This window comes from Microtus pennsylvanicus, chromosome 12, assembly GCF_037038515.1.
Source record: "Microtus pennsylvanicus isolate mMicPen1 chromosome 12, mMicPen1.hap1, whole genome shotgun sequence".
NCBI lineage: Eukaryota > Metazoa > Chordata > Mammalia > Rodentia > Cricetidae > Microtus > Microtus pennsylvanicus.
The window spans coordinates 35,792,859-35,805,638 of NC_134590.1; the positions used below are offsets into that span (position 1 = coordinate 35,792,859).

The window sequence follows — 12,780 nt, forward strand, 5'->3', positions numbered from 1 at the left end:
TACTGTAGAAAAATTACTAGTTCAAGGTCATGCTCAGTGACTTGAACTATGTAGGGAGTTTGAGACCAGGATGGTACACATGAGATCCTGCCTCAAAACAACAAAACTTAATGTAGGGTCTGGGGAGATGGCTCAGTAGGTAAGAGCACTGGCTGCTCTTCCAGAGGACCCAGGTTCAATTCCCAGCACCCACATGACAGCTCACAAATGTCTGTAACTCCAGTTCCAGGAGAGCTGACGCTCTCATATAGACCCACATGGAGGCAAAGCACCAATGCACGTGAAATAAAAATATTTAATAGAAAAAACTTAATGTAAATATTCCTTTAATGTAAATAGCCCCTTTAAAACAAACATGTACCCACGTGGCGGAAGGGCTCCCATAAGATTTTCTTTGATCGTCACTGGCAAACTCCACCACCAATAAATAAACGTGTAAAAAGTAATAAATATTTGTCCTTTATCCTGGGACTTTTCTAACTACGGGTTTCTTAGTTTGAGCCAAAATCGATAGGTCAAACATTAAAAAGAAAACAAAACAAATCAGAGTAAAGTTTGAGGGGAACAGTTGATGTGGGCAGTGTGTATCGAATACTTTTCATTCTATTGAGGGTGGGAGTAAGCCCTTCTGGAAGTTGCTGCAGGGCACTGCTCTTGCTGTGCACGTGTACACGGAAGGAAGGCACCTGGATATCCTCCTTAGAGGAAGTCAGCTGCAGACCAAAGATTGGGCGTCTGGGTCGCGACCGCACGCGCACACCGAACCCTACAGAGGCAGCAGCAATCCTCCAGCCGCCGCCGGGACCGTACCGCCCCCAAGCCTGAAACTCCCGCCTTGGGGGCGGGGCTGCGCGGCGAGAGCGCGCCTCCTGACGTCATCGCCGCGCGCCGCCGCTTACGCTTCTGCCACTTCGCGGGAGAAGTTGTTGGCGCCAATGGATCCCGAGCCCCGATAACGGATTCCCCCAGCCGCGGGCCTGCCCACCTGTTCCTCTTCGGTCTTGGGGCTGCAATGGTGAGCCGTCCGGGAGGCCGTGCAGCTCCAGAGGCTTTGCAGGCCGGGTGTGGACGGGGCGCGGCCGCGGTGCGGGCTGGGGAGGACGGCGCAGGGTGCTCCGAGGGGCCCGCTTAGGGTGCGGGGCGCCCCGCGGACGCAGCGTGCAGGGATGTGGCTGCAACGCGGCACTTTCACACTCCACCCCCCGACTCCTGGGGGAAGGGAGGAAGAAGAGGAACGTTGATTTGGACCCGGAGTTAAAAGTTTATTTCGTGTACGGCACTGTCCCAAATCTCAGTTGGAATGCTTCCTAAAAACCGTGACTTCAAGCTTTGTGAGGAAGAATGTAATACTTTGCTTTCTTAGGGAAAAGTTGCTCGGGCCTTCGCTTTAATAATCAGTTTCTTCCTGAAGCGCGTCTCAGGTGTTTTGAGAGCTGATGACACAAGGAAGTTGTTTTACTTTGTTGAGTAGTTTATAGGAGTTGAACAGATTACCTGGTTTACCAGGAGTAAAAAACACAGCGAGTATAGAGGGATGTTATGTATTTGACAGCTGTCATTTCTTGTCACCTGTTAAAGTGTTAAAAAAAACCCTCAGTCACAAGTTCAGTTCATAATTCTGTACAATGAACTAACAGCTCGAAAGTGAAATAGCAGCAGGCATAGGAGATAGTTGCATATTGGAAGCAATTTTTAATTTAAAGGATAACCGAAGATCCCCAGTTAATCTAGAGGGTATTTAACAATCATCTGTACATATATTTTCTATTATTCTTCACTTAGTTGTTATCCATCATTCTTCCGAATGCCAGCATTCAAGGGGGAAAAGTTATGTTGGATTGGAAAAATTTCAGCGCTCTCCTCTTTCTTCTTGGGGAAAAGATAATAGTAGCCACGCAGGGTCAGCCTTTTTCCCCCAGGTTTATATGTGAGTTGTTGGCTTTAAACACTTTCTAAACATTCACTTAAAGTGCTTTCTTGAAAAAAAAAAAGCTTAGTTATGTGTTTATATCTGTGTTTGTGTATGCACACATGTGTGCCCATGGCATCCAGAAGAGGGTGTCATCCTCTGGAGCTGGAGTTCAAGATGGTTTGAAGATGCCTGCTGTGGAAATTCAGGCCCTCTACAAGAACAGTACACACTCTTAACCACCGAGCCATCTCTCCAAGCTCCATGTTCATTAGTTTTTTTATTTAGTTTGTAATATGTATGTTTTGCCTAGATGTATTTCTGTGAACATGCATGCCTGGAGCCGGAGTTAAAGGTGGTTGTGGGCCAGGCAGTGGTGGCGCACGCCTTTAAATCCCAACACTTGGGAGGCAGAGGCAGGCGGATCTCTGTGAGTTCGCAGTCGGCCTGGTCTACAAAGGGAGTTCCAGGACTCCAGGACAGGCACCAAAGCTACACCGAGAAACTCTTTTTCGCAAAACAAAACAAACAACAACAAAAAAATGGTTGTGGGTGTTAGGAATTAAACTCAGGTTCAGAAGAGCTGCAAGTACTCTGACTACTGAACCATCTCTCCAGTCACGCCCCTCCGGGCATTTAAAAATTAAAAAGAAAGTTTCTTATTTTATGTGTATGAATGCTTTGCCTATGTGCATGTACATGCATCATATGCAACCCTGGCCCCAAGATCAGAAGAGGGCTTTGAATCTCTTGGAACTGGTGTCGAAGGCAGCTGTGAGCCATTTTGTGTGTGTTGGAAACTGATCAGGTCCTCTGCAAGAGTAACATGTGTTCTCAATCAAGCCTCTCAAACCTCTCAAGTTTTTGTTTTTTGAGACAGGGTCTCCTTATAATAGTCCTGGCTTCCCTAGAACTTACATTATAGACCAGGCTGGTCTCAAACTCAGAGATGCTCCTGGCTTTGTCGTCATGTTTGGCTCTGAGTTCACTGTTTTTAAGGAAAATTTTGGGTAGTGGTATCATGTATCAGGCCTTGACCTTACAATATATACAGAACAGGCTGGTTTGTTCTATTACTGTAGGCCAGCAAACACCAGTGGTCCTCATGTCTCTGCTTCCCCCATATATAGCTTTGCCTGGTTTTATGGGGCACTGTGGGTCTGCATGCAGGTCCTCATGCTTGTACTGAGTCAGCCTCCTAGACTCACCTTGTTTTTTGTGAGGGTTTCACAGAACCTGGAGCTCACCAGTGCCTAAGTTGGCTGGCCGGCCAGCAAGCCACAGGAATCTTGTCTGTCTCTGTGTCACCAGTGCTAGGATTGCAGGGGTACACCACCACACACCCACCTTTGTATGTGGGTGCTAGAGATTCAGACTCAACTCCTAATGCCTGGGTGGCAAGCACTTCACCAACTGAGCCCTTGCCCCAGCTCCTGCTTCACTTTTCTAGTACTAAAAGTAATTCTTGCTGAAAAGAAACGGCTAAGTTGATCAGTTTTTACTGTTTGCTGAAAGGAAACGTTTCTAGTAAGTAGATTAGAATTTTGTATTGGGCTGGAGAGACGGCTTGGTGGTTAAGAGTGCCAGCTGCTCCTGCGGAGGGAATCTGGTTCTGTTCTCAGCACCTGTGTCAGATGACTGACATTTGACTGCAAATGCAGCTCCAAGGGAGTCAGAGCACCTGGACTTTGTGCACTGCACTCATGTGCACATATCCACATATAAACACGGAAAATAAGTACACCACACACACACACACACGCACGCACACGCTGGGCTGGAGAGATGGCTCACTACTTAGAAGCACTTGTTGCTCTTGTAGAGGACCTGGGTTTGATTCCTAGCATCTACATAGCAGCTTATAACCATCTGTAACTTCAGTTCGATGGCAATTCAGAACCCTCTTCTGAACTTTAATGTCATCAGACATGTATGTGGTACATATATATATATATATATATATATATATATATAATGCAAAACAGTATACACATAAAAAATAAAATAAATAAAAAAATTATGTATTGGTATTTAATCTAACCCTCCAGCAGTTAGCATGAAAAGAAGCCTAACAGAACTCCAGAATAAAGTTCTATTTAATGAGTGTTTATTGAGCATCTGTACATAAGTTATAGTATAGTGCAGTAGTTGTTAGATAAATGTGGTGAGAGGTATGCAAATGTTCTGGCCAGCAGAGATGCCTGTAGGTACATGCCACACCGCCTGAAGGCCTTCCCCTTTGCTGAAGCTCATCCACAGACAGAAGGTTAGCTCTTGCTCTGGGAGTCATTGAACTTGAGGTCTCCAGCTTTTTTTTGGCTTTTGACAAAGGTGTTGAGATAATTCAGTAGTCAGTTAAAAAAGTGATGCCAAGGCCAGGCATAAAGGTATATGCACACCTATAATCTCGGCACTCAAGAGGCAGGAGGAAAAGAAAGAAAAAAAGTACCAAGAGCAGATACTCTCATGCAAAGAATAAAGAATAAACTTGGACTTCTATATTCATACCTCATAGGAAACAGACGGATAAGCCAGGAAAGTAAGCAGAGGCCTCACAGGCCAAGTTGTAATACAACTGGAAAAGGTTGTATTGCAGTACAGACAGCCTTGCTCCAGGGAGAGCACTTGACACAGCCAGTAACGATGTGTACAGTGATGTAAAGATGCCTTAGAGCGGACACGATGCTCAGACTACAGAGTTGAGACACCTGACCCCACCTCCAAAGACTTCCTTCAAGATTGACATATAGGGCTGGGCTCTCAAAGTCCAGTTGAAGAGAGGGAGGAGCGAGAATACAAGCAAAGAGGTCAGACTATGATGGGGACACCCACTGAAACAGCTTACCTGAGCTAATGGAAGCCTTCCAACACTGGCCTGACAGAGAGGGAACCAGCATAGGACAAAACTAGGCCCTCTGAATGTGGGTGATAGTTGTATGGCTGGGGCAGAGTGTGGGGCCACTGGCAGTGAGACCAGGATTTATCCCTACTGCTTGTTCTGGCCTTTTGAAACTCATTCTCCTTTTTTTTCTTTGGTACCCCGTCGGGGAATTGAACCCCGGTCTCCCGCGTGACATTGAAACTCATTCTCTATGGATGTGTGTGTGTGGGGGGGAGGCCTTGGTCCTGCCTCAGAGCAGTGCTGGATTTTGTTTACTCCCCATGGGAAGCCTTACCCTTTCTGAGGTGTAGAGGGGGAAGTTTGGGAGGTGGAGGGAGCAGGAGGAGGGGAGGGAGTGGGAAATGGATTTGGCATATAAAATGAGAAAAGATAGTTTTTTAAAAAAATAAATTTAAAAAAGGTATTACTGCATGCACATGGTACACAGACATATATGCAGGCAAAACAGCCAGGCACATTAAAAAAAAGGAAAAAAGAACTGATATGTATTTTTTCAACCATATGCATAATTTTAATAATTTTTTTTCTTTTTTTGTTTTTTTTCGAGACAGGGTTTCTCTGTAGCTTTGGAGCCTGTCCTGGAACTAGCTCTTCTAGACCAGGCTGGCCTTGAACTCACAGAGATCTGCCTGCTTCTGCCTCCTGAGTGCTGGGATTAAAGGCGTGCGCCACCACCGCCCGGCAATTTTAATAATTATACCAACCAATTATTGATGAAAAAAGAAAGCTTGTTGATTAAAAAAGAAAATAGTATCTATAGGGTTTCACTTATATTTTAAGCAGTTAAATCTCACAGCAGTACAAATAGGGCTTCTTATTATTTTTTAAAAAATAATTATTTTTATTTAATGTTCATTGATGTTTTGCCTTGGTGTACGTTTGTATGAGGGTGTTAGAAACCCTGGAACTGGAGTTACAGACAGGTGTGAGCTGCCTGTGGGTGCTGGGAATTGAACCTGAGTCTTCTGGAAGAGCAGTCAGTGTTCTTAACGTCTCTCTAGCCCCCCTTATTACTTTTTTAATATTGCATTTCTATTTATTTAATAGCTAACATTTTCAGATCATCCAAAATTCAAGAGAATAAAACGTCAAGCCCAGCTTCATGACATACACCTTTAGTCCCAGCATTTGGGAGGCAGAGGCAGGTAGATCTCTGAGTTCAAGGCTAGTCTGGTCTTTACAGGACAGCCAGGGCCACAGAGAGAAACCCTGTCTTGAAAACCCAAAACAAACGAAACAAGACAGTGCATTTTGGTGCTTTATAAAGTAAAAGCTTGTTAGATAATTTGAGTAGATTTTGTGAAGTATGTTGATTATAAATTTTCTTGTAAATTTGGTGGACCGTTAAAATGTTAAATATTTTCATTTGTTTGCTAATTTTAAATTAGAGAAGTAAAAACCAATGTGTATTATTTTGGCAGCTGCTCTGCAGAGCACTGTGGTTTGTACTTTGCATGGAATCCTGTGCTCGTCACAGATAAATTAACATAGTGACATAATTTGCGCCCTCCTCCTCCTCAGCTGGTGGCTGAGCTGCTGACAGGTGGAAGAGTAAGGAGAGCTTCTGAGTGCTGCAGAGCGACTGTGCAGAGCTCTACACCTGGGGCTTCTGAGTGCTGCAGAGCGACTGTGCAGAGCTCTACACCTGGGGCTTCTGAGTGCTGCAGAGCGACTGCAGAGCTCTACACCTGGGGTTTCTCAGTGCTGCAGAGCGACTGTGCAGAGCTCTACACCTGGGGCTTCTGAGTGCTGCAGAGCGACTGCAGAGCTCTACACCTGGGGTTTCTCAGTGCTGCAGAGCGACTGTGCAGAGCTCTACACCTGGGGTTTCTGAGTGCTGCAGAGCGACTGTGCAGAGCTCTACACCTGGGGTTTCTGGGCTGAAGGCGCCTTGTGCTGCGTTTCTTTGGTGTTGGGGAAATAGCAACAAGTTATGTTTGTCATCTCTACGTGTACTCATAGTTTTGAAACCAAGCTGGAAATAAAATGCCTTGGTACAAATTAAAGCCTAGAAAATGTACCCCTTTCCTTTTAGTATCTGACCAAAACACGGTTTGGTCTGTGTTTATCAAAATTGGATTTGGGTTGCCTGATATACAACATTTCTCTCTAATCAATCATCTTGTAGACTGTTAATTATAGCTTAGTGATGGGAGCTGCCTCTCTCTTGTCTAACCCTGTCTTTTTCTCCAAGGCATTTACACAAAGTAGACCAGGGTGGTCTTAAATTCCTGTTCCTCCTTGCCTCAGACTTCTTAGTTCTGGGATTGTAGTGGTGATTAGCAATTTCCCACTTTCTATTTAAGATCAATTAAAATATTTATTTTTATTTATGTGTATTTATGTGTCTGAGTGAATGCCATGTGTGTAGTTGTCCTTGGAGGCTAGAGTAACAGGTGAGTGAGTTTAAGTTTCTTCATAGGGATGCTGGGAACCTAACTCAGGTCCTTTGGAAGAATAGAAAGGATCTTAACTGTGAGCCATCCCTTCAGCCCCAGTCTTCAATTTTATTTAATCTATGAATTTATTTATTTTTTTGGGGGGGGCAGGGTTTCTCTATGTAGCCCTGGCTATCCTGGAATTCTCTCTGTAGACCACGCTGACCTTAAACTCAGAGATTTGCCTTTTTCTGCTTGGGGGGTGGGGTGTGCACTACCACTGCCTGGCCTGGCCCAATTTTCAATTTTAAAACTTTTGCTAGTGAATGCTTCTTGACATTCTCAGTTACATTCTCAGTTTGTGAATTGGGGCTAACAATTTCTAGGCTAACAATTATGTGGATTAAGCACATTAATTTTTGTATGTATGTATTTATTTGTGTGTGTGTGTGTCTATCAATCAGATTCTCACCTTTCCAAGGATGTCCTTGAACTGAGAATGACCTTGAACTCCCAGTTTCTTCTATTGCCTGCATCTTCCGAGTACTAGTGTTACCAGCCACAGTTTACTTACCTAATCACTCACATCTGTTTAATTTATTGTGTGTAAGTACATGCCTGCCACAGCACAGTGTGGAGGTCAGAGGCAACTTGCAGTGTGGGTCTTTGGAACTGAACTTTGGTTATCCTTACCCACTGAGCCATTACACTTCTCCAGGCCTTCCTGCCCCTCCTCTCTTCCTCATCCTGCAGTTCTTTACTGTTGATAGGGAAGTGCTTTATCCTGAGTTATACCTCAGACCTGTATTCAGAGTTTTGTATGTATGTATGTTTCTGAATATTTCTGGGGAAAATATAAATCTTGAGGTTTATAAAATCTTAGCTTTTAAACAGTATTAAATATTACTGTTGTGGGGCTGGAGAGTGAGCTTAGAGGTTAAGAGCACTGGTTGCTCTTTCAGAGGACTCAAGTTCAATTCCCAGCACCCATATGGCAGCTCACACCTGTCTGTAACTCCAGTCTAGGGTATCTGACTCCCTCACATGGATAAACCAGCAGGCAAAGCACCAGTGCACATAGATGATGATAATAAATTATTTTTAAAAATTACTGTTGTGGAAGTCAAAGACTACGTGTTTGGTTTCTTTGGCACTCACATACTTTACTAAATGCACTGCTTGTTACTGACGGTCTGCAGGGGTAGAAGCCACGGGGACAGAGAACTGCTTTGTAGTATTTGGAATATGGTACATTTTCCATAAATATTTGATGTGTAAATAAACTTTGTAGTTCCAGTAAAAAAGCATCAAGAAGGTAAAAGTTGCTGGCATTTTCTAGACATGTGGGTCATATGCTGTGAGGTATTGGATGATTTCTCGGGGGTCATCTAAGACCATTGGAAAGCACAGATAGTCACATTGCAGTTCATAACAGAAGCAGAATTACACTTATGAGGTAGCAATGAAAATTTTATGGTTGGGTGTTACTCTAACATGAGGAACTGTATTAAAGGTCACAGAATTAGGAAGGTTGAGACCAACTGTTCTAGGGACAAGAGTGCTCGTTCAGTGGTTAAGAGCACTTGCTGCTTTTGCAGAGGACACAAATTTGGTTCCCAGCACCCACATAGTGACTGACAACCATCCATCACTCTGTTTCCAGGAGACCCCAGGCTTCTCTGAGCTCCATAGGCACCAGACACTTACATGGTACACACACGTACATGCAGGCAAAACACTAATGTCAAATCTATTAAATTTTTTCCACCTTTTTGTTGATGACTGAGTTATTAAAGCATTTCATGAGTGGGCTGGCAGTAGTCACCTTTACTGTCAGTCCTCAGAAGGCAGACAGGTGGGCTCCTGAGTCAGACCAGTCAGGGCTACCTGCTGAGACCTTGGCTTTAGTGTTTTTTTTTGTTTTTTGTTTTTTTTTTCTTCATGACAGTAAGGTAGTCTAGAGAAGTATGGTGTTTTCCTGTATTATATTTTAGGTCTGATTTTAGTTTGAAGTTATGTGGTCATGTAGGTAGTTGAAATTTGACTTTTTTGATTAGAAGTAAGTTGTGAATTAACCTCTGTATGAACGAGAATTTCAGTACGTTAGCTGTGGTGAAAATGTCAGAATCCTGGAATAAACCACATCATCAGGCATGATCCGCCTCAAACTTTAGTTATCCAAGTTAAGCAGGTGTAGAAAGAAACCAATTATTTTAAACCTAAATTAGACAATTATTTCTGTGTTGTGCTCAGTTTTGTCCATTTGTAATTTTGGTCAGGAACCCAAAAAATTTCTAAGATGAATGTTTAATTGAGAGACACTATGGTATCCTCTGGACACGATGAGGATTTTCATTGTCAGCAGAGACTTCAGGAGACCTTCAGTAGACACAGGAGCAGGGGCAGGTCCCACTGCTCTCATTCTCTAGGCTCAGCTTTTGTTTGCTGAAGACTCTGAAGAGCATTGAGACTCTGAGAGCTGAGGGCTGGGTTGTTTTCCTTCTTTACCGTTTTCTCCTCCCTCCCTCCCTTTTTCTTTTTTTTTTTCTTTCCTTTTCTTTTGGCGGGGCAGGGTTTCTCTCTGTAGGTTGCCTTGGCTTGGCTTCCCCGGAACTCTGTTGACCAGGTTGGCCTTGAACTCACAGAGATCACTTACCTCTTCCTCCCTAGTCTTGGATTATAGGGCTGTGCCACCCTGGCCCTGCTGCTTCCTGTTTTGTTTCTTCTGACCACTAAGCATTGATCCTGGTCTGTTGAAGGCTTTTAGAAGTACTGAGTGTTAACCTAGGTGAATGAAGGAGTCCGTGAGGGACCTTAGACTTTTCTTCCCTGGAACTTGTTACAGATTCTTCTTTGTACAGTTAATAGCCCCCCTCCCTGCCCCCGGAAGTTTTGAAAAATTTAAGATTTTCTAGATCATACTTAAATAGCTCATGGTGTTTTCCTCAGGGAAGTGCTTGAGGCAAGTGCTGGACTTTGCTGCACCAGTAATGTTGATCGTATGTGTAGTGATGGTTTTGATTTCTAAAAAAGGTAATTCGTTTGGCTAAAAACCAATTTTGAAGGAAGAGGAAATGGCCTACTAAAAGTGAAAGTAGTTTTTGCCTTGTATAGCCACAATATTGTAATATGACATGACATGAGAGTAAGGCATACAGACCTAAGATAGGAGGTGAATTTTAGTCACAGTGCTAATTTAATATCTTAAGGAGTGTGTGTGTGTGTGTGTATGTATGTGTATGTGTGTGTGTGTGTATGTATGTGTATGTGTGTATGTGTATGTGTGTGTGTAGGTGTGTATGTATGTGTATGCGTGTGTGTGTATGTGTGTGTGTGTGGTGTGTATGTATGTGTATGTGTGTATGTGTGTGTGTGTGTATGTGTGTGTGTGTGTATGTGTATGTGTGTGTGTGTATGTGTGTATGTGTATGTGTGTGTGTGTGGTGTGTATGTATGTGTATGCGTGTGTGTGTATGTGTGTGTGTATGTGTGTGTGTGTGGTGTGTATGTATGTGTATGTGTGTGTGTGTATGTGTGTGTGTATGTGTATGTGTGTGTATGTGTGTATGTGTGTGTGTGTGGTGTGTATGTATGTGTATGTGTGTGTATGTGTGTATGTGTGTGTGTGTGTATGTGTATGTGTGTGTGTGTATGTGTGTATGTGTATGTGTGTGTGTGTGGTGTGTATGTATGTGTATGCGTGTGTGTGTATGTGTGTGTGTGTATGTGTGTGTGTGTGGTGTGTATGTATGTGTATGTGTGTGTATGTGTGTATGTGTGTGTGTGTGGTGTGTATGTATGTGTATGTGTGTGTGTATGTGTGTGTGTATGTGTGTGTGTGTATGTGTGTGTGTATGTGTGTGTGTGTGGTGTGTATGTATGTGTGTATGTGTGTATGTGTGTGTGTGTGTGTATGTGTGTGTGTGTGTGTGGGCCCAGTTCATGAGGAGCCCCAGGAAAACACTGGCTCCCTGCTCTGTTACTCTCCATCCTCTTCTTCTGAGATAGGGTCTTTAACTGAACCCCATGCTGGCAATCTTTGTGTCTGTGCCCCATCCCAGTGTTAGATTTACAGGTATGAGCAGCCATGCCCCACTTTTTATCTGGGTTAGGGGATTTGAACATAGCATGCACTTGTACAGCTGAGCTGTCTCCCTAGCCTCTTCTTACATTTTCTTCAAACAAATCATAGCAAAAACCCCAGTTAAGGATTTCCTGGTGGAGGGCCTTGCTATCTAGATTGCTGGCCTGGTACTTGTTATGTAGCCCTGGCTGGCTTTGAATTTGGTAGTCCTTTGCTTTAGCTTCCTCAGTGCTGGGATTACATGTGTGTGCACCATACCCAGCTAAAGATTGTTTTAGCACACATATTTATTTTGTTTTGCAATTAACATGTCCTCTTACATTGTTTATTTATTCACTTATTTTTGAGACTATGTAGTCTTGGCTCGTCTGGAACTCAGTGTATATACCAGATTGGCCTTGAACTCATAGAGCTCTCCCTGCCACTAGAGTGCTGGAATTAAGGGTGTACACCACTAATGAAAAGTTTTGTTTTTTTTTTAACATTTTTATTTTATGTGCCTGGATGTTTTGCATGTGTTATTGTAGGAGGTCGCTTGTTTGTTCGTGGCTGCTCAGCCTCGAAATAATCGCACAGAAACTATATTATTTGCAATACTGTTTGGCCAAAAAGTTAAGCATATTTCTGGCTAACTCATCTTAAATTAATCCATCTCCACTAATCTGTGTATCACCATGAGGCTGTGGTTTACCGGGTTAAGTTCCTGTGTCTGTCTCCGGCGGGGCTACATGGCTTCTCCTTGACTCCACCTTCTTTCTCCCAGCATTCAGTTTAGTTCCCCACCCAGCTCTGTCCCCCTATAACTCTGCTATAGGCCCAAAGTAGTCCCTTTATTCATCAATGGTAATCACAGCATACAGAGGGGAATTCTACATCACCTCCCCTTTTCTGTTTAAATAAAAAGGAAAGTTTTAACTTTAACATAGTAAAATTACATAAAACAAAATAACATAGTAAAATTACATAAAACAAAACTGATATCAAGTAAGAATTATAGTTACAACATTTATATCTACTTTATCTTTTATCATAACTAAGGAAAACTATAGTTATATCTATTCTTCAAAACCATCAAAGACTTTAGAAGGGGGCTGGAGAGATGGCTCAGTGGTTAAGAGCACTGACTGCTCCTCCAGAGGACCCAGGTTCAATTCCCAGCACCCACATGGCAGCTCGCAGCTGTCTGTAGCTCCAGTTCAAGAGAATCTGACATTTTTATACCAACGTGCATGAAATAAAGTTAAATAAAGTTTAAAAAAAAAAGACTTTAGAAGGATGTAATATTTCCTAAGTCAACAGGAAGTGCATTGTAAGCAACTTCCAAAACTCTAGAAATGACAGAGACATCTTGCTGCCTGGACAGTCATCTAAAGTTCTTCTGTGCCGTTGGGGCATCCATCTTTAGCCCACAGACCCATGGTATCCAGCAGACTTTTCCATGAAGCAGGAAATTTCAAGACAGTTCCACCTATATTGGCAGCTTGTCAGTCACTTTCTTTTTATTTTT

General features: G+C 43.2%; 1 protein-coding gene across 4 annotated transcripts in view; it reads left to right on the forward strand.

The window, feature by feature from the left end:
• Nucleotides 1–870: 870 nt before the first annotated feature.
• Nucleotides 871–12,780, forward strand: part of Rfc1 (replication factor C subunit 1) — a 66,413-nt gene continuing 54,503 nt past the window's right edge. For 2 of the 4 annotated variants that reach the window (XM_075943415.1, XM_075943417.1), the window contains exon 1: nt 871–1,015. In XM_075943415.1, coding sequence (XP_075799530.1) covers nt 1,013–1,015 — 3 coding nt within the window. In that variant the 5' untranslated portion in view covers nt 871–1,012. The remainder of the gene's footprint in view (nt 1,016–12,780) is intronic. The other 2 variants (XM_075943416.1, XM_075943418.1) reach the window with 1 other exon arrangement.